Source organism: Carcharhinus amblyrhynchos, chromosome 31 (assembly GCF_965287045.1).
Source record: "Carcharhinus amblyrhynchos chromosome 31, sCarAmb.v2.hapA, whole genome shotgun sequence".
NCBI classification, from domain to species: Eukaryota; Metazoa; Chordata; class Chondrichthyes; order Carcharhiniformes; family Carcharhinidae; genus Carcharhinus; species Carcharhinus amblyrhynchos.
Genome location: NC_137354.1, coordinates 17,487,472 through 17,509,978, shown reverse-complemented (window position 1 = coordinate 17,509,978; position 22,507 = coordinate 17,487,472). Strand labels below are relative to the sequence as shown.

Here is a 22,507-nt window from a genome sequence, read left to right as displayed (position 1 = left end):
ATAAAATTCTGCACTCTCTCCTTTCCTTCTCTATGAACGGTATGCTTTGCCTGTATATAGCGTGCTAGATACAAGACTTTTCGCTGTATACTAATACACATGACAATAATAAGTCAAATCAAAGTGATAGCCAGGGTGGAGAGAAAGATCAGCTTAATATAAGGTGGGTCCATTCAAAAGTCTGCAGGCAAGAAGCTGTTCTTGAGTACGTGACCTCAGGCTTGTGTACCTGAAGGAAGAAGGTGGAAGAGAGAATGTCCGGGGTGTGTGGGGTGGCTGCTTTTCCTGAGGCAGCGGGAAGTGTTGACAGAGTCAATGAATGGGAGACTGGTTTGCGTGATGGATTGGGCTACGTTCATGACCCTTTGTAGTTTCTTGCAGTCTTGGTCAGAGCAGGAGCCATACTAAGCTGCGATACAACCAGAAAGGACGCTTTCCATGGTGCATCTGTAAAAACTACACTGTCTCTTCCCCAAAGTAAAACTCCTCTTGGGCTTTGCCAGGATAATAATGGAATGGGTGACCCTGGAGTTTAGAGTGCTGTTTCTTCTTGTTTTAAAACAAAAAGCACGAAATCAAATAAATTGTTTCGTCTGCATTTTCATTATTGGAGTACTTTGATAAGGTTCTCAATGATATGCACAAACATGACACACAGTTTCCCCAGATAAAACATTCCTGATCAAAATGCATGGTTCCACTGTACCGACCTATTTCTATATAGTAAAACCAGCTATTTAAATATCCTGTTCCAAGCATAAAAATGCTTACTGTGTCTTTTTCCTTCACACACAAAGGGCAAAGGAACATCGGCCTACGCCACAATCTCACCCACAGATCGCACCATAAGTCTGATCGTTTTCTTTTCTTCTTAAATGTTACTATTACAAAGCAGGACATGCTCCCTCCAAAGGGTCAGTGTGCCTATTGGTGGAGTAACTGAGCCCACGTGGCCCTGGAGGATCCTGGGTATGGCCTTTGACCCCCTGCTGACCACAGCCATGGGTTCAGGGAAGGGAAACGTCGACCGAGGCCTGTGGTTCCAGAGCAACTATTTCAGCATCGGATGAGAGCAGGATCTGGCCTCACTGGTTGGTTTTTAATGATCGGCCATAACTCACTGTCAAAGTTCACACGTCAATCAAGGATATCCCAACAAGGTACTGTAGTATGATACCTGGGAGAAGAAATCAATGGCACGCAACGGTGGCATAGAGATTAGCACTGCTGCCTCAGAGCATCAGGGACCCGGGTTCGATTCCTGGTCACTGTCTGTGTGGAGTTTGCACATTCTCCCCGTGTCTGCGTGGGTTTCCTCTGGGTGCTCAGGTTTCCTCCCATTCTCCAAAGATGTGCCGGCAAGGTGGACTGGTCATGCTAAACTGTCCCTTAGTGTCAGGGGCAGTGTAAATCTGTTGGGTTAAGGGGATAGGGCAAGGATGGGATTCTTGTTGGTGTAGACTCGATGGGACAAATATCCATCTTCTGCACTGTCTTGCATTTTCAGCTGTGACGCGGGACCCCTCTTGAGAATGGTGGCCTGGGCCAGATTCCGGGATTTCCAACCCTATTCCCGGTGTTTTGATTTTTGGGAGTGCCTTTTGGAGGGGGCGGGTTAGTACAAGTCACAGGCTTGCAATCTGCACTCCATACCTGGCTGGCACCATAGCGGGCGTTGGTATCTCCTAGTCCTTGGCGACTTTCCTAGACCTGTCATAGCTTTTCAACGGGATGTGGTTCACAGCACCGCCAAGAGCTGACATGAACCGTAGTGTGTGTAAGAGAACATTGTGAAAGGCAAGTTCACAAGGTCTTCCTCTTGCACCCCATGCCCAGGTATGCTCCCATCCCCACCCAATACCCATGGCCTCCTGAACCTCCCAGGCCAGTTAATGCCACCCAAATACAACAAGGGACCCCCATGACTCCTTGCCAAGGTAAGGCTCCCACCCACACCCTTTGACCCCCTCAAGCCCCCATGCCAAGGTAACTCCCTCCTTATTGGCATTATGGGTCAACCCATAGCACTTGGATTGCAGCAGCTCAAGAAGGCAGCTCACCACCACCATCTCAAGGTCAATTGGGGGGGGCAAAAAGTGCTGGCCTAGCCGGCAACACCCATATTCCACCAATGAATAAATGCCCCCCCCGGAACAACCTGTTCAGCTCCTCCTGCACACCCTCCCCATGCCAGGTTATGGCTCTTCCATGCCCCTTAACCCACTATACACTGTAAAGAAGCAATGAACCCTATAGGACAGGTCAGATATGTAAAACAAGCTTTTAAAAAAGTCATTGTGCAATATTGTTCTTGGGGTTCAGGTGTTTTGATACTTTAATGGATGTATGAGCTTTCAGCCAAGAATACATAATAAGGCTTGACTGAGAGTCCCAAAATCCATTAAACTTTTCAAACACCTGAGCCCCAGGGAAATATTCCATCAATTTCACAACGTTTATTTACACAAGGTTTCAAGTGCTAACTGTTTTAACTACTGATACTTTAAAGGTTCTGGATGATTGACAGATTTATTGGGCTACAGTAAAAAGAAAGCTTTTTTGTAAAGGAAGGGGAAAGTTACCATTATTATTTTTAAAGCTCGTTTCACACACGGAACGGAAGCTGGCCTTTTAAACAGCCCCTGTGACTGCCTCTAAACATTTTGTCAGGTTCGCTGGCTGTTGCCCACCTCCGTATAGTGAAAATCCCGGACTCGCGAGACCTCTCCTCTAAGGCAGGTAGGCTGAGCCAGGAATTTTCTTGACTGCACCTTCCATCCCAATGTCTTTTAAATAGGTCCCTATTTAAAAGGGAACCGCCGACATTACAAAGGTACAAAGTAGAGAGGAGAATGAAGAGTGTAAAAGTCCACGTGATGAAGTGTTTTTTATCTGTCATATCAATGTTTTGTTTGTCTAAATAAGTAGAGAAAAGGTTAGCCAAAAAACTGTCCTCTCAAACCGTCTGAACTCTTTTTTCCCAGCTTATAGTTTATTTACTGGTGTCACAAATACGCTTACATTAACACTGCAATGAAGTTACCGTGAAAATTCCGTAGTCGCCACACTCCAGCACCTGTTCGGGTACACTGAGGGAGAATTTAGCACGGCCAAAGCACCCTAACCAGCATGTCTTTCGGACTGTGGGTGGAAACCGGAGCTCCCGGAGGAAACCCATGCAGACACGAAGAGAATGTGCAGACTTCACGCAGGCAGTGACCCAAGTCGGGAATCGAACTAGGGTCCCTGGTGCCGTGAGGCAGCAGTGCTAACCACTGTGCCACCCCGATGTTTCCAATGCAGCTGGCTTTCAGCAATGAAGAATTATTATAAAGGGAAGACTTACATTTATATAGTGAGAGGTGGCACGGTCGTTAGCACTGCTGCCTCATACGGCCAGGGACCTGGGTTCGTTTCCTGCCTCAGGTGACTGTGCGGAGTTCGCACATTCTCTCTCATGTCTGCGTGGGTTTCCTCTGGGTGCTCTGGTTTCCTCTCACTTTCCAAAAGACGTGCTGGTTAGGTGGGTTGGCCGTGCTAAATTGCCCTTTAAAATCAGGGGGTCAGCAGGGTAAACAAATGGGGTTACGGGGAGAGGGGCTGGGTGGGATTGTTGTTGGTGCAGGCATGAATGGCCTCCTCCTGCACTGTAGGGATTCTATGAAATCTACCACAATGCCTGCACTGAAACTCGATACCTAGACAGTAAGTATCTCTCCCTCTCTGCTCCCTGATGCAAATCAGCTTCTCTTGCAAAGCAAACCTCCACCCTCCTGTCTAAAGTCTTTGGAGGTGATTTTAACTGAACCCACTCGACAGAATAGAGGGGGGATTGGGCTCACACTGGTGTTCCATTCCTGGCTTCAGTGTCTGTACAGATAATGGAACCCAGTCTCGGGCGAGGTGTATAACTGGTGTTCCCATGGCTTTCCACAAACGTGAGGTTAGATTAACTCACAATGTTTTAACTTGAAGGTCAATCCCTTCCATTAACTGTTGCACAAATAAATCACTGGGCTCTGCTACAAACATGAACTTTTCTCATCCTCGCTTTCTCAATATCCGGGGATGAACATTTAAACATCCTGGGGACTGACCTATTGACCCAGCGGGATTCAGCAAAAAGATTCACTGTCCCGCACATAACCTAAACTCTGCTACTCCTCAACAACATACTGTGAAATAAATCTCTACAACGATCGCTCGAGTCACGCAGGAGCAGGAGTAATGTTACTGGGCTGGTAATCCAGAAGCCTGGAATAATACACCAGGGACAAGGGTACAAATTCTGCCTGACAGCTGGGGGAATTTAAATTCAATTAATTAAATAAATCGGAAAGTGTCGGTGACCCCATTGTCCATTGTTGGAAAAAACCATTTGGTTCATGAATGTACTTCAGGGAAGGAAATCTGTCATCTCATACCCAGTCTAACCTATGTATTTTCTTATTCATTAGTGGGATATGGGCATCGCTGGCTGGCCAGCGTTTATTGCCCATCCCTAGTTGCACTTGGAGGGCAATTGAGACAACCACATTGCTGTGGAGTCACATGTAGGCCAGACCGGGTAACAATAGCAGATTTCCTTCCCTAAAGGACTTTAGTGAACCAGATGGGTTTTTACAACAATCGACGATGGTTTCAAGATCATCAGTAATGGGCAATTTAGCACGGCCAACGCACCTAACCTGCACATCTTTGGACTGTGGGAGGAAACCGGAGCACCAGGAGGAAACCCATGCAGACATGGGGAGAATGTGCAAATTCTGCACAGTGACGCGAGGTTGGAATTGAACGCGGTTCCCCGGCGCTGAGAGGTGGCAGTGCTAACCACTGTGTCACTGTTCATGGATCATCACCACTTTCTTAAGGGAATCGGGGATGGACAATATATAAACTGTAGCATATTACTCGAATCCCAGTCACGGTGGAAAGATACTGCTAACTATGTCTTTAATTCCTCAGAACAAAATTTCAAATATTTATGTCGTCTCATGTATTAAAAAACACAACACGTTGTCTCCCATTTCTCCCTGATCATTTTCCCACCTTTTCAGTCTCTCTTCCTTTTCATTTTCACTTTCAAGGAATCTTTCTAACTTTCTAGGGTGGCACGGTGGCACAGTGGTTAGTGCTACTGCCTCACAGCGCCAGGGACCCGGGTTCAATTCCTGTCTCGGAACCCTGTCTGTGTGGAGTTTGCACATTCTCCCCGTGTCTGCATGGATTTCCGCCGGGTGCTCCGGTTTCCTCCACAGTCCGAAAGATGCGCTGCTTAGGTGTGCATTGGCCATATAAAATGTGCAGGTGCCGGAGTGTGGTGACTCGGGGATTTTCACAGTAACTTCATTGCAGTGTTAATATAAGCCTACTAATCAATAAACATTTCAAATAAACTTTAAACTTTTCTTTTATGATGGTGGAAATAGTGCAATCCAGCACATGGGGAGAACTGCCCTTAGCTTTGAATAGAGAGCAGGCGGGACCTGGTTTTAGCATCTCAACCAGAGGATGGCACCTTCAACAGTGCAGCACCAGTCTTCCAGATCTCCCATGGCACATCCCACCGTGGTGGGACCAGAAAATCCTGGTGAAACATCTTAACATAACCACTTAGCTTTTGAATTCCGATCTGTGAGAAACAAGTCTTTGTGCTTCACATCTGTACAGTTTTGTTGAAGCTAATTATTTTTTAAAGTGATTAGTGTATGTTTGTGCCTCTACCCCCATTTAGACTAGTTTCTCCCCCTCAAGGAGTATGTGCCCACCTCACTGTTATTCGCCAAAACGCACCACCTCATTCTTTTCCACATAGAAATTAGTTTGCTCACTCTACAAGCTTGTAGTTTCAAGGTTAATCAGAGGAGATACATTAGGGTAGGGTTTATGCATGCAGCCATCTCCAACACAGTTAGCACTGCCACCTCGGTGCGCCAGGGACTCATGTTCAATTCTGGCCTTGGGTCGTTGTCTGTACTGAGTCTGCACATTCTCCCTGTGTCCATGTGGGTTTCCTCCGGGTGCTCCGGTTTCCTCCCAGAGTCCAAAAGATGTGCAGGTTAGGTGGATTGGCCATATTAAACTGATCCTTATTGTCCAAAGATGTGTAGGTTAGGTGGATTAGCCATGCTAAATTACCCCTTAGAGTCAGGGGGACTAGCAGGGTAAATACATTATGCTGAGTTAGGCCCTGGATGGGATTATTGTCAGTACAGGCTTGATGAGCCAAGTGGCCTCTTTCTGCACTGTAGGAATTTTAGGATTCTACGTAACTCTTTCCAATTTCATATGTTTTGCTTGTAAAGATCAGTGTTACTGTGGGTTGCACTGGCTTCTGGGAGTTGGTACAATCGACAGGGTAAGGGTTAAAAGAGTAAACCTGAACTTGCCAGTTTGCATCTTGGCTGGAAAATTAACTTTCCAGGCAGTTGCCCCTGCATTTTTCACAGTTGCGATCATCTTGCTGCAACCTGCTTCTTATTAGCGCATGAAGATCCTATTATATGGCTTTGGAACCCAGATAGCAAAGGCCACCAAATGTGATACTGTCTCCTTAAGTTTGCTGTGAAATGGGTTGGCCTGTAATTAATATCACAAAGCTGTGTAGTGAGTCGGAACCGGGGATTCAGCTGTTTGCCCAGAAAGTCTAAGGACAATACCGTCAAACAGTTCAATTAGGCTGGCATGGCAGCCTAAGATAAAAGGCCAGACTTGCAACCTTTTATGGGGAATTAAGATAACCCACCTTCCCCAAGAGGGAGTGATTCTGTGTCCCTCTCCTCCTTTCTCCCTACACCCTACTCCCTGCGCGATTACAAAGAACAAAGAAAATTACAGTACAGGAACAGACCCTTTGGCCCTCCACACCTGCTCTGACCATGCTGCCCAACTGAACTACAGCCGCCTACCTTTCCAGGGACCCCATATCCTTCTATTCCCATCCTATTCATGTATTTATCAAGACGCCCCTTAAAAGTCACGATTGTATCTGCTTCCACTACCTCCCCCGGCAGCAAGTTCCAGGCACCCACCACCTTCTGCGTAAAAAAACTTGCCTCATACATCTCCTTGAAATCTTACGCCCCTTAAATCTTAAATCTACTCCCCCGAGTAATTGACTCTTTCACTCTGAGAAAAAGCTTCTGATCATCCACTCTGTCCATGCCCCTCAATCTTATAGACTTCTATCAGGTCGCCCCTCAACCTTTGTCAATCCAGCGAGAAGAAACCAAGTTTCTGCAACTTCTCCTCTTGGCTAATGCTCTCCATTCCAGGCAACAGCCTGGTAATTTTTTTCTGTACCCTCTTCAAAGCCTCCACACCCTTCTGGTGGTGTGGCGACCAGAATTGAACACTATATTCCAAGTGTGGCCAAAACAGCTGCAACATGACTTGGCATTTTCTGAACTCAGTGCCGATGAAGGCAAGCATGCTGTATGCCTTCTTGACTACCTTCTCCATCTGCGTTGCCACTTTCAGTGACCTGTGTACCTGTACACCCAGATCCCTCTGCCTATCAATATTCTTAAGGGTTCTGCCATTTACTGTATACTTCCCATCTGTATTAGACCTTCCAAAATGCACTACCTCACATTTGTCCGGATTAAACTCCATCTGCCATCTCTCTGCCCAAGTCTCCAACCGATCTATATCCTGCTGTGTCTTGATTGGTCTGAAATTATTGCTTAAGCAATGAGGTGTAATATCTAAACAGATACACTGGAGTCAAGTCTGAATTTGCCAATGAAAATGGAACAATTTAAAAAGATGACTCTCCTCAGAAGTGGCACTTGTGGGTCTATTGGAAGAAAATAAAAACTGTATGAATGGGTGACTGGCACAATCCAAGATTTGATGAGATTAAGATTATTAAAAAGAGAAGGGCCAAAGCATTTCAGCTTTGCCCCTTCCATCACACACAATGGTAGCCGTGTGCACCATCTACAAGATGCACTGCAGCGATTCACCAAGTCACCTAAGACAGCATCTTTCAAACTCCTGACCTCTACCGCCTAGAAGGACAAGCATGGGAACACCACCAGCTGCAAGTTCCCTCCAAGACACTCACCATCCTGACTTGGAAATATATCAGCCGTTCCTTCACTGTCGCTGAGTCAAAATCCTGGAACTCCCTCCCCTCATGGCACTGTGGGTGCATCTACACCACAGGGCGGCTCAGTGTTCCCTTCTCAAGGGCAATTAGGGATGGGCAGTGAAAACAGAAAAGGCTGGAAAATCTCAGCAGATTGTCAGCATCTGTGGAAATAGAAAAGAGCCGACGTTTTCGAATCAGGATGACCCTTTGTCAGAGGGGTGGGCAACAATTGCTGGCATTGCCAGCGATGCCCACATCCCATGGATCAATAAGAAAGGGTTGGTGCAGTCATGTCCTATAGAAACATAGAAGATAGGAGCAGGAGGAGGCCATTTGGCCCTTTAAGCTTACTCCACCATTCATCACGATCATGGCTAATTATCCAACTCAATAGCCTAATCCTGCTTTCTCCCCATAACCTTTGATCTCATTCGCCCCAAGTGCTATATCCAGCCGCCTCTTGAATACATTCAATGTTTTGGCAGCCATTACTTCCTGTGGTAATGAATTCCACAGGCTCACCACTCTTTGGGTGAAGAAATGTCTCCTCACCTCCATCCTAAATGGTCTATCCTGAATCCTCAGACTGTGACCCCTGGTTCTGGACTCCCCCACCATCAGGAACATCCTTCCTGCATCTACCCTGTTTGGTCCTGTTAGAATTTTATAAGTCTTTATGAGATTTCCCCCCCCAGTTCATCTGAACTCCAGTGAAAACAATCCTAACCTAGCCAATCTCGCCTCATACATCAGTCCCACCATCCCTGGAATCAACCTCTAGTGTGGAACGCACTGTCTGCTGTGATATTGGAGTCGGACACTTTAGGAACTTTCAAGCGGTTATAGGATAGGCACGTGGAGGGGATAGCTTGATCTCGGGATTGGACAAAGCTCGTTACAGCATTGAGGGCCAAAGGGCTTGTAGTGTGCTGTACTGTTCTATGTTCTAGTCTTTTGCCACCAGAATTGCAGATGATGGGCTGAATGGCCTCCTTCTGTGCCATAATGACTGTACGGCTGAAGCAAGCATAACTCAAGAGAAATATCAGATAACATCTTGACTACTGCACTGTAAAACAGACACAAAGCTTGGAGCATGACGGTTTGCTACAGCTGGCCACCAACAGAATCATTTATCATTTTTGAAAAAACTAAAACTCAGTACTTGAAGGGTGACATAAAGTCTTGTTGCAGTGCTGAGCCACTGAAGATTTCGCCTGCCCTGTGCTGCTTGCTTCAGACAAAACATTCCCATCTCAATTAATTACATACAGTAGCAACTAATTTGGAGAAAATCCCAAAGAATTTCAGTCAGGTCCAAATGGGTCACTCCATGTAAATTAGCCTTCCGCAAGAGAGCCAGTGAATGCAATTCTCTGCATTCTTTTTCACAAAAAGCTTGATTTATGCGCTAACCTCGACCCGGTTCGGTTTCCCTTGCATATTTTTAAGACGCGGTCCTGTCAGAAGATGCCCTTCTCTTGGATGCGTCAGAGTCAAGTTGAAGATGCTGCCTCATTAATTAAGTTAACCCGAGGTAACCCCGGCCCATACAAGTAGCTCAGTGTCTTTCCAAGCTTGTCCATCGACCAATTGGAAATCAGGTCCTGTGGTACAGTGTGCGATCATTCCCTCTCGCAGAAAAACGGCACGCATGTAATAAAAAGGGCAAAGGGAAGGCGATGGCCTAGTGATATTATCGCTAGACGTTTAATCCAGAAACTCAGCTAACGTTCTGGGGACTCAGGTTCGAATCCCACCACGGCAGATGGCAGAATTTGAATTCAATAAAAAAAATCTGGAATTAAGAATCCACTGATGAGCATGAAAACATTGTCGGAAAAACCCATCTGGTTCACTAACGTCCTTTAGGGAAGGAAATCTGCCATCCTTACCTGGTCTGGCCTACATGTGACTCCAGAGCCACAGTAATATTGTTGACTCTTAACTGCCCTCCAAGGGCAACTAGGGATGGACCAATCAGCAACACCCATATCCCAAGAATGAACAAAAAAATAGGATTTTGGCAATTATTGCAAAAGGATTGGAGTATAAAAGTAGAGGAGTGTTGTTGCAATTGTACAGGGTGTTGGTGAGACCACAGCTGGAGTATTGAGATCAGTTTTGGTCTCCTTATTTGAGGAAGGATGTGGTGGCATTGGAGGCAGTTCAGAGGAGGTTCACCAGATTGACTGTGGGATGAAAGGGTTGACGTATGAGGAGCGATCAAACAGTTTGGGCTTATATTTGCTGGGGTTTAGAAGGATGAGAGGGGATCTGACTGAGGAATATAAAATTCTAAAAGGGATTGATAAAGTAAACATAGACTAAATGTTTCTCCTTGTGGGGCAATCTAGAATGAGAGGTCACAGGTAGATTCAATACTGAGATAAGGAAGAACTACTTTTCGGAGAGGGTGGTGGATTTGTGGAACTCGCTGCCCCAATAGCACGGGGGAATCTGGATCATTGAATGTTTCAAGAAGGAGATAGGTATATTTCTGACAAAGGGATATGGGGAACAGGTAGGATGGTTGATTTGAGATGCGGGGAAAGATCAGTCATGATCTGACTGAATGGTGGAGCAGGCATGAAGGGCTGAATTTAAAATCACAGAATCCCTACAGTGCAGAAGGAGGCCATTCGGCCCATTGAGTCTGCACTGACCACAATTCCACCCAAGCCCTATCCCCATAACCCCATGCATTTACCCTAACTAGTCCCCCTGACCCTAAGGTGCAATTTAGCATGGCCAATCCACCTAACCTGCATATCTTTGGACACTAAGGGGCAATGTAACATGGACAATCCACTAATCGGCATATCTTTGGAATGTGGGAGGAAACCAGAGCACCTGGAGGAAACCCATGCAGACATGGGGAGAACGTGCAGACTCCACACAGACAGTGACATATGGGTGGCACAGTGGTTGCACAGAAATAGCAGAAATCCACAACATTCCCAATCCATCTAATCTACACATTCAGGGGCAATTTACTATTGCTAATCCCCTTAACCTACACATCTTTGGACACTAAGGGACAATTTACCATGGCCAATCCACCTAACCTGCCCATCTATGGACACTAAGGGACAATTTACTAGCAAATGAAAATCCCACATATTTATCCACCCATATCTCTGGTATTCAGTCTTACTAATGGAGTCCAGAATCATTCCTGTCAGTTTGTTCCTCATTTTGCCTCAGTGACAGGTCCTGTGACTTTGACAATCCAACCTTGCAGAGTTGACCCTTGACCACAGAAGGATGGGGGCGGGGGGGGTCTCACTGAAACGGGCAGAATGCTGAAGGGTCTGGATAGAGTGGACGTGGGGAAGATGGTTCCAGCAGTGGGAGAGACTGGGATCCAAGGACACAACCTCAGAGTAAAGGATGAGGAGGAAATTCTTCAGCCAGAGGGTGGTGAATCTGTGAAATTCATTGCCACAGGAGGCTGTGGAGGCAGGGTCATTGAGTGCATTTAAGACAGAAATAGATAGGTTCTTGATTTGTGAGGGGATCAAAGGTTATGGGGATAAGGTGGGAGAACAGGGTTGAGAAACATATCGGCCTTGACTGAATGGTGGAGCAGACTTGATGGGCTGAATGGCCTAATTCTGTTCCTATTTCTTATATCTTATAGCAATAAATGGTTAAAACTCTAACTGTTCAGAGGCCCTCTCTGTGCAGAACATGAGTCAGGTGATGGTGATGCAACACATTGTCATTAATAACCCTGTTGGTCTAAAGTCCGCTTGCTAGAGAATAAATTATAAAACAAATCTAGCGGCATTTCTGAGCTTGTCTTTACCTGTATCATTGCTGGTGGAACGGGCTTTGGATTCAGCATTTCTCCCCTGGAGTGCCACTCACACTGGTGTTCAAACAGGGACATAAAGAAAATTGGCCCCTTAAAGCTTGTACAATGTTCCCAAAGGTTGTCCCAAGGAGAAGTCACGGAAAAGATTCTTCCGCGTGACTCTGTAGATAGCGCGAGTGGAGTTCTTTACTGCATGATCTTAAATTGCACACTGACTAATTGGGACATATCACAGAATCCCTACAGTGAAGGAGGCCATTCAGCCCATCAAGTCTGCACCAAAAAACAGTCCTACCTTGTAACCCCATGTATCCCCCTAACCTCCACATCTTTGGACACTAAAGGGCAATTCAGCCTGGCCAATCCACCTAAGCTGTACAGCTTTAGACTCTGGGAGGAAACCAGAGCACCCGGAGGAAACACACACAGACATGGAGAGAATGTGCAAACTCCGCACAGACACTCGCCCAAGGGCGGAATCACACTTGGGTCCCTGGTTCTCTGAAGCAACAGGGCTATCCACTCTGCTATCATGCCGTCCATTCTTAATCGCCCTGGAGAAGGTGGCAAAGAACTGCCTTCTTGAATCTGAAGTATTAAAATGACAGCAAAGCTTGAATGAATTGACACACTCATTCGCTAATCCTTTGAGAATCCTGACCAATTATCTGAGTGAGAAGAAATCCGGTCCTCAGAAATAACCTGGATGCCACTCTTGAACGAATCTTGTAAGAGATTGTAAAACCTTTGCGCCTGCAATTCACTGAGATAAAGTATGAGAGGATGTTGAGTACCCTACATCCCTGTAAACCAGAAGTTTCTTTCCTTTGTCAGCGCTATTTAACCTAGATAAAAAAAAGATGCAGGAATAGGCCATTTGGCCCTTCGAGCCTGCAGCACCATTCCATATAACCATTGACGATCATGCACTTTCAGTATCCCACTTTCTCTCCATTGCCCTTGATCCCTTTAGCTGCAAGGGGCACGTCCAGCTCCCTCTTCAACATATCAAACAAACTGGCCCCAGCAGCTTATCCTGTGGTAAAGAATTCCACAGATTCACAAGCCTCTGAGTGAAGAAGTTCTTCCCCATCTCAGTCCTGAGTGGCTTACCCCTTATTCTTAGACTGTGACCCCTAGTTCTGGACGTCTCCCAACATCGGGAACATTCTTCCCCCATCTAGCCCGTTCAGTCCCATCAGGATTGTACATGCTTCTGTAAGATCCACCCTCGTTCTTCTAAATTCCAGTGAGGACAAGCCCAGTTGATCCCCAGTATCTCTGCATCTGACAGTCCTGCCATTCTGGGAATCAGTCTGGTGAACCTTCGCTGGACTCCCTCAATGGTAAGAATGTCCATCCTCGGCTTGTGAAGTCTGTCCTTTCTGTTTGGGTTTGGGGCAGAGTTAGGCATGAGTACCCACCCGTGAGTCAACCGCAGTGTTTATCCTTGCAAAGAAAAGAAGTCCGTCCAAATTTAAACTTGACCTTCTGCTTTTGTTTTGACCCTTCAGTGAAACTCACCCATGTAGGTGAGAAATTTATCCAGTTGGTGCCATCTCAGCCTCATGACTGGCGGGAGGCGGAAGGATGGGCCACTTTTGGGTGGCGCGCCCTTGCTTAGAAACTGGTAGCTTAAAAATTGACACAGCCTTTGTTTAAAAATTATACACACAGAAGAGGCTCCAGCGAAGCTGTGTGGCTGTAAGTGAAGCAAAAGTAGTCAAACTGTATATGCTTTGTTCCACTCCTCCTACCTGTGTCCTTAAGCCCTTTCCAAAACTTGCCAACTAAAGCTTTCTAACACTACGGTTTTATACACATTTTAATATTATACATGGGTCCAATACTGTGAAACTTGAGGAAGATACAATCACCCACACATATTAATTGTATATTAATTGGGTGTTCAATGTTATTCAGGGTGGATTCCCTTTACACACGAGACAGATTTTCACACACCCAGGAGGAATTGGATTATATCGGTCGCCCCAACCTGCAGCCTCCTGGATTGGGTTGCAATGTAATGGGACGGCTGAAGGTGGGAAGTTGCAGCAGAGTTTGTGAATTATTGGGGCTGGGGGAGGTGATCAGAATCTTGGTTAGTAATATGCAAAGGAAGACTTTTTAGCTGCACCTGTCCCAAACATCTCAAAACAGTGGGCGGCATGGTGGCACAGTGGTTGGCACTGTTCTCCCACAGCGCCAGGGACCTGGGCTCAGTTCCAACCTCGGGTGACGGTGTCTGTGCACCTTCTCCCCATGTCTGTGTGGGTTTTCTCTGGGTGCTCTGGTTTCCTCCCACAGTCACAAAGATGTGTGGTTTAGGTTGATAGGCCATGCTAAATTAGTGTCAGGGGTCCAGCAAGGCAAATAGGAGAGAGGGAGTAGTGGGTGGTGTTTGTGGGGATAGATCCTGGATGGAATTGCTGTCAGTACAGATTTGATGGGCTGAATGGCCTCCCTCTCCACTGTAGGGATTCTATGAACCTATTATCAGGACGTCCCAAAATGTTTCACAAGCAATGGAGGATCATTTTGATGTGGCGTGCTGTGGGAATTAAGAAGTTCAGAAGAAAAAGGCGGCCAAACTTCCCCCATGACATTTATAATACAAATAGCCACTCCTTAATTTGCTCTCTTCCATATGGATTCCTCGCAATGCCTGTTTACCGCTGGTGCCTTATTTAGTGGCAAGTTGCTATTGTTTGTTAGTGATCCTGGTCACAGCACACACCAGGGTTTACAGCAAGCAAGTGTGGACGGTATCAATAAACTGATAAAATTCCACAATGTAAGGCTGCATTGGATTGGGGGGGAAATAGGGGAAGGAATGTGGGGAGGAGGGAGGGGGTGGACCTCTTCCCGCTCGCAGACATGACTGGGAGGGTCTGAGGCCGTGTCGAGCCATTATCCAACAGCAGCAGGATTGGGTGTTAACCTCGTCGGAGTGGTGGCCAGCAAGCAGAGAGGCAAACACTGTCCGCTCCGTACTCACCGCCTTCACTTGCACAATCGCTGAGCGCCTGACAAGGGGAGTGTCTGACAAGGGGAGGACGAGAGAGGCAACGGGAGCTCGCTGCCCATGAAGGTGGTGGAAGTGGAGACGATGAATGATTTCAAAAGGAAATTGGGAAGAGCGCCGCGGTGGCACAGTGGTTAGCATTGCTGCCTCACAGGGCCAGGGACCCGGGTTCGATTCCCAGCTTGGGTTACTGTCCGTGCAGAGTCTGCACGTTCTCCCCGTGTCTGCATGGGCTCCCTCCAGTTTCCTCCCACAGTCCGAAAGACGTGCTGGTTAGGTACACTGGCCATGCTAAATTCTCCCTTAGTGTACCAAAACAGGTGCCAGAGTGTGGTGACTTGGGGGTTAACACTTCACTGCAATGTTAATATAAGCCTACTTGTGATTAATAAATAAACTTGAGCTTTTTTTTCAAACTTTAAGAGTGCGCAAGGGAAATAAAAATTGCAGCGCTCTGGAGTGGGGGGGAACAGCAGGGTAGGAGTGGGTCTGACTGAATTATATTCATAGAAACCTTACAGTGCAAAAGGAGCATTGACTCTCTGACAAAGCATTTTACCCAGACCCTATCCCATAACCCCACATATTATCCCCGCTAATCCCCCTAACCTACACATCTTGGGACACTAAGGGGCAATTCAGCATCAACACACAAGATTCAAATTTATCCATGGCATATCATTGAATCATAGAATCCCTACAGTGCAGAAAGAGGCCATTCAGCCCATCTGGTCTGCACCGACAACAATCCCACCCAGATCCTCTCCCCGTAACCCATGTATTTACCCTTCGAATCCCCCAACACTAAAGGGCAATTTAGCAAGGCCAAGCCACCTAACCTACACATTGTTGGAGTTAGAATCATAGAAGGTTAGAATCATAGAATCTCTTACACTGCAGAAGAGACCACTCAGCCCATTGAGTCTGCATCAGCTCACTGACAGAGTATCTTACCCATGCCCTGCTCCCCCACTCTGTCCCCGTAACCCCACTTATTTCCCATGGATAATCCACCTAACCTACACATGTATCAATAGTGAGGGACAAATTAGCACGGCCAGTGCGTCTAACCAGCAGTTCTTTTGGATTGTGGGGGGAAACTGGAGCACTTGGAGGAAACCCACGCAGACACGGGGTGAACGTGCAGACTCCGCACAGGCAGTGACCCAAGCCGGGAATCGATCCCGGGTCACTGGCGCTGTGAGGCAGCAGTGCTAACTATTGTGCTGCCCTATTCTTGCTCTATCGAGAGCTAGCATCCTTTTGCACCGTCACGTAGAATCACAGAATCTCTACAGTGCAGAAAGAGGCCATTCGGCCCATCGAGTCTACACTGACCACAATCCCACCCAGGCCCTACTCCCGTAACCCTTCATGTTTACCCTGCTAATCCCCTTGACGCTGAGGGGCAATTTAGCACGGCCAATCAACCTGACCCGCACATCTTTGGACTGTGGGAGGAAACTGGAGCACTCGGAGGAAACCCATGCAGACATGGGGAGAACGTGCAAACTCCACACAGTCACCCGAGGATGGAATCGAACCCGTGTCCCTGGCGCTGCGAGGCAGCAGTGCTCATTCCTTGAGTGACACCTCTGTGTTGTGGAAATCTATTTTTCCGGCAGGAGTTGGGGCTGAAAGCTGGTGCCGCAAAAAGAAAAGAATAATTGACCGGAATCCTGAAATTTATGGTCATTAGGGATTGGTGTACAGGCAGATTTGATAGCAGTTGCTGATGGGAGAGAAATAATGTACAATTGCAATGTTTGCAGGATGCTTTGTTCTGCTGACGACAGTTGAGCTGTCGGTTAAATGTGGATGAAAGTTGTTGGAATCATTATTTCAATGCAGTAGCAAATAATCCTCCCTTTTTTAAGCCCCACTCCTTTCCTGCGAACTGTTCTGTGACGTGTGCGCCTGAGGATAAGACCAGTCTCAAAGCATTATCACTTTTATAAAGAGGTGTAGAGGTCAGTGTCAGTGGGTGCACCTTAAGGAAGCCACACGGTTAATTCACAGATTGTAATGAAATCACACAACCACACCACAAGTAAGTTTCTTTTTTAACACACATACACGGGACAGAGTTTCAATAAAAGCTGTATTGATTTTGCAACTGACTGCACTGCTGAGATGAGGAACTTTACTCGCAGCTCAGCAGAGGTCAGGGTTCATAACTTCACGAGAAATGGATTTCTTAAAATGAAATTGGACGCCAGGGATGGATAGGAACCATCGCTTTGTCTCCCTGAAGACTGTGCTGCCCTCACAGTGCCAGGGACCTGGGTTCAATTCCCAGCTTGGGTTACTATCTGTGTGGAGTTTGCATGTTCTCCCCCGTGTCTGCGTGGGTTTCCTCCCACAGTCTGAGAGACATGCTGGTTAGAGCGCAGCAGCCGTGCTAAAATTCTCCCTCAGTATATGCAAACCATTTGCACATTCTCCTCGCGTCTACAGGGGTTTCCTCCCGTTTCTTCTCACAGTCTGAAAGACGTGCTGGTTAGGGTGCGTGGACCGTGCTAAAATTCTCCCTCAGCGTACCCGAACCATCTGTACATTCTCCTCGTGTCTACGTGGGTTTCCTCCCACCACCCGAAAGAGGTGCCGGTTAGGCAGACTAACCACGCTCAGCTCCCCCTCCCCATGTCAGTTCGGTGTACCCGAACAGGCGCCAGAACGTGGCAACTAGGGGATGTTCACAGTAACTTCACTGCAGTGTTAACGTAAGCCTACTTCTGACACTAATAAACCCCCGACTGTGAGGCAACGGTTAATCCCAGTCAATCCACGCTTGCAAGGATCAAACAATGTTTTGTCAAACACTTTAATTTGTGAAGGCACGTTAGTGTCTCTTTAAAGTGGTGCCTTGGGCAAAGGAGTCCTGGATCCTCAACCCCAGTAACACATTAATGAATGCAACGACTGATCTGTTCAGATAATTAATGCGCTCACTCTTGAATACTAGAACCTTTGAACACTGCTAAATTCCCAACACAAGATTTCTCAACGCACTCAGTCTGAGGTGACCCGAACAGCTGAGTTAAACCAGAAAGCATTTCTGAATGATCTATATCAGTGTCATTTTTTAAAAACTCGTCAGACAAGTGGAAGAAAGTTGGATTGAAACATTATTTTTTTAAACTTAAGGTTGTACCTCTTAGCTGCGGGGATGGCTTGGTGCTGTTCCTACAACAGCACTGTCCCATGTTGCCAGCTCCTCGGACAGTCACTCTCAGCTTGTCATTGCCAGGTCCCGGCTCAGGCAGAAAGATATTCACACATTGCAGCTCTCAGTGCAGCCAGCCCTGCTGCCCAAGGGGGGCAGACAGAGGTAGCCCAGTGCAGCAGTATTCCAGGCTTTTGCACACAGCAAGAGATCTCTCATCCATTCCAACCTTTAGGGTGTCCCCTTCGTTGCACTCGCTCTGCCAGAGACCCTGGAGATCATATACTCTTCACCTCTCTCTCCCTCTCTCACTCAGGGATGTGCAGTCCAGATCATCAATGGCAATTACAGCACACAATCCCAACTACAGGCAGACAGACTGAACTAATCAATTGTGGAGGGAGTGGATTGTGTATCTTGCCAACAACATGTGTTCCACTTCAACTCCCTTCCCTCTATCTTGTTTGGGAGCCAATTTCCTTTCTCCCAATGTCAATTTCCCCCCTCCCTTCCCACATCAATTCCCCCCCCCACATCAATTTTCCCTCATCAATTCTCCCCCCACATCAACTTCCCCCCACCCAACATCAATTCCCCCACATCAACTTCCCCCCACATCAATTCCCCCCCACATCAACTCCCCCCCACATCAACCTCCCCCCCACCCAACATCAATTCCCCCACATCAACTTCCCCCCACATCAATTCCCCCCCACATCAATTCCCCCCCACATCAATTCCCCCCCACATCAACTCCCCCCCACATCAATTCCCCCCCACATCAATTCCCCCACACATCAACTCCCTCCCACATCAATTCCCCCCCACATCAACTTCCCCCCACATCAATTCCCCCCCACATCAATTCCCCCCCACATCAACTTCCCCCCACATCAATTCCCCCCCACATCAACTTCCCCCCACATCAACTCCCCCCCACATCAACTCCCCCCCACATCAATTCCCCCCCACATCAATTCCCCCCCACATCAACTCCCCCCCACATCAACTCCCCCCCACATCAACTTCCCCCCACATCAATTCCCCCCACATCAACTTCCCCCCACATCAACTCCCCCCCACATCAACTCCCCCCCACATCAATTCCCCCCACATCAACTTCCCCCCACATCAATTCCCCCCCACATCAACTCCCCCCCACATCAACTTCCCCCCACATCAATTCCCCCCACATCAATTCCCCCCACATCAACTCCCCCCCACATCAACTTCCCCCCACATCAATTCCCCCCCACATCAACTCCCCCCACATCAACTTCCCCCCACATCAACTCCCCCCCACATCAACTCCCCCCCACATCAATTCCCCCCACATCAACTCCCCCCCACATCAACTTCCCCCCCACATCAACTCCCCCCCACATCAACTCCCCCCCACATCAACTCCCCCCACATCAACTCCCCCCCACATCAACTCCCCCCCACATCAACTCCCCCCACATCAACTTCCCCCCACATCAATTCCCCCCACATCAACTTCCCCCCCACATCAACTTCCCCCCACATCAATTCCCCCCCACATCAACTCCCCCCCACATCAATTCCCCCCACATCAACTTCCCCCCACATCAACTTCCCCCCCACATCAATTCCCCCCCACATCAACTTCCCCCCACATCAACTTCCCCCCTACATCAACTTCCCCCCCACATCAACTTCCCCCCCACATCAATTCCCCCCCACATCAACTCCCCCCCACATCAACTTCCCCCCCACATCAACTCCCCCCCACATCAATTCCCCCACATCAATTTCCCCACATTAATTTCCCCCATGTCACTTTCCCCCTCATATTAATTTTCCTTCCTCTCTCCTGCCATTTCCATGTCAGTTTGCCTTCCCCTCCCCCTCCCCACATCAATTCCCCCCTTCGATATCGAAGTCCCTCCCTCCTCCCCCTCCCCATGCCAGTTTCTTTTACTCCCCTCCCTGTTCCCCACGCCAATTTCCCTCCCACCCCCACCTCATGTCAATTTCCCAGTAAATCCTGGAGCTTGTTAATTGTCTCCTTGCTTTTGAAGAGGTGGGAAGGGGAAATCAATCTGCACATTAGTAGATGCCTTCTATCCCCAGTCGCTGCAGGGCAGCAGACTGGCTTTGAATGTAAGCGGCAGCGCAGAATGACTTTCCTCCCAATGAACTCGCCCCTCCTCCCCTCCCAGATTCCCGACCAACACCTAACGACGCAGTGATTTAAACTACTGGGGAACATCAGATCTGTAACACTGCGTGGTCTTGATCAAAGGAGCAGCTGTGTATCTGAGTGTGGCTGTCTGCGAGTCCCTGAGTTGTGTTCGAAAGATCAATTTGCATTGATTATCAAATTCTCACCAGGCCCCAGGCGCCGGGGAGGGAGTGGTGAGGGGGCTTCACAAGGAGGTAGACATTCTCCGACACCTGAGACCGTCAGTGGCCCGTGTAGTCAGAGTTACCAAGCCTACAGGATTGTCCTAAAGAATCAAAAAGTCCCTATAAATCAGAAGGAGGCCGTTCGGCCCATCTAGTCTGCACCGACAGCAATCCTACCCAATTCACAGAACCCCAAATATTTACCCTACTAACCCCCGACACTAAGGGGTAATTTAGCATGGCCAATCTACCTAACTCACACATCTTAGGACACGAGGGGGCAAATTAACATGGCCAATCCAACTAACCTACACATCTTTGGATACTAAGGGGCAATTTAGCATGGCCAATCCACCTAACCTACACATCTTTGGGCTGTAGGAGGAAACCAGAGGAAACCTACACAGGCACACGAAGAACATGCAGATTCCACGCAGACAGTGACCCGAGGCTGGAATTGAACCCAGGTCCCTGGCGCTGTGAGGCAGCAGTGCTAACCCACTGTGCCACCATGCCACCCCATGGCACAGTGGTCTCCAGGAATGAAAGAAGAACCTGGAGGACAGTACTTCAAGCAATCTGGGTGGATATTCAGAGGGGACATTCCATTGGAAAACGTTCTTTTTTTATTACACCAGTTCATTACTTAGAAAAGTATTAGAGATGGAGAGGGAATGAAAATGATGTTCAACAAGCCAGTTGATCCATCAAGTTGCACATCAGAACTGTTTATTTGCTTTCCAATTGGCTCTGGGGTAGATGGTGTTGTCCAAAAGGCAGTGGGAGTGGGTTTACTGGAGTTCAGAGGTCATGTGTTGCTTCTGTTAACCAGAACGTGGGTTCCGCATCAAACATGTGACCAATTTTGACGTTTGTGTCTTGACTGTTAGCGCGACATTTCCTATCCACGCCAACCCCTTCCCCAGCGAATGGTTTTGGACACTGAGTGCTTCAAGACAACTCAGTTGCCTGAGTTCAATCACCTCTTTACATTGTGGACCCAGCAAGGATCCGCACCCAATCCTGGCTCCCTAAGTGCCACCCCATGCCCAACTTCCTGTGGGCAGTTGGTGGTGGCATCCCCAATGACTGGTCACGGGCATTCCCAAACACAACCCGGTCCCACTCCCAGCTCCAACCTTCAATGGCACTGCCAGCCTTGCCACCCGATCCCGGAGTCTGACTTGTCATCCCAGCCTGCGGGATCCTTCCGATTGCTTTCCGAGCCTCCAGTGCTGGAATACCCAACTCCGGGGATGCGCAGTGGAGAGGGTCTGGGAGCAGCACATCAGGGTCGGGGGGTGGGGGATGTAGCACCTGAGGCTGAAAGTGTGCCAACGTGCCCTTGGAGAATGCGAAGGGTGGTAGAGGAATCGAGAATCAAATAAAAGTGCCAGTGGGAAGCTGGGGGTGAGGGGGAGAGGAGTACGTATGCCTCTATCATTGTGGCAATCATAAAAATCAACTAAGATCATAACTAGGAGCAAAATGGGGAGCTGAGGGGTTGGTTCAATCAGGTAGGCACGGTGGCACAGTGGTTAGCACTGTTGCCCAAAAGCACCAAGGACCTGAGTCCGATTCCCTGCTCGGGTCACTGTCTGTGTGGAGTCTGCATGTTCTCCCTGTATCTGTGTGGGTTTCCTCCGGGTGCTCCGGTTTCCTCCCAAAGATGTGCTGGTTCGGTGCATTGGCTGTGCTGAGTCTCCTTCAGTGTACCCGAACAGGCACCAGAGTGCGGCGACTAGAGGATTTTCACAGTAACTTCATTGCAGTGTTATTGTACACCTACGTGTGAAACTAATAAATAAGCTTTTTTAAAATTTAAGATAGCTGGATTGATGGGAAATGTGCGGGGTTACAGGGATAGGGTGGAGTATACTGACTCAGAGAGATGTGCAGACTCGATGGGCTGAGTGGCCTCTGCCGCATTGCAGGGCTTCTATGATGCATTACAGATGCAATGTCGAGATGCCAGTGTTGGACTGGGGGTGGGCACAGTAAGAAGTCTCACAAGATCAGGTTAAAGTCCAA

At 47.9% G+C, this 22,507-nt stretch overlaps 1 protein-coding gene across 2 annotated transcripts in view; it reads right to left on the bottom strand.

Moving 5' to 3' along the window:
- Nucleotides 1–22,507, bottom strand: part of arhgap22a (Rho GTPase activating protein 22a) — a 237,944-nt gene that overhangs the window by 145,550 nt on the left and 69,887 nt on the right. The window contains exon 1 of one of the 2 annotated variants that reach the window (XM_080215691.1): nucleotides 18,095–18,314. The exons of the other annotated variant lie outside the window; for it this stretch is intronic. Coding sequence (XP_080071817.1) covers nucleotides 18,095–18,146 — 52 coding nt within the window. The 5' untranslated portion in view covers nucleotides 18,147–18,314. Of the gene's footprint in view, nucleotides 1–18,094; nucleotides 18,315–22,507 lie in introns of those variants that run through there. 2 annotated transcript variants of the gene reach the window in all.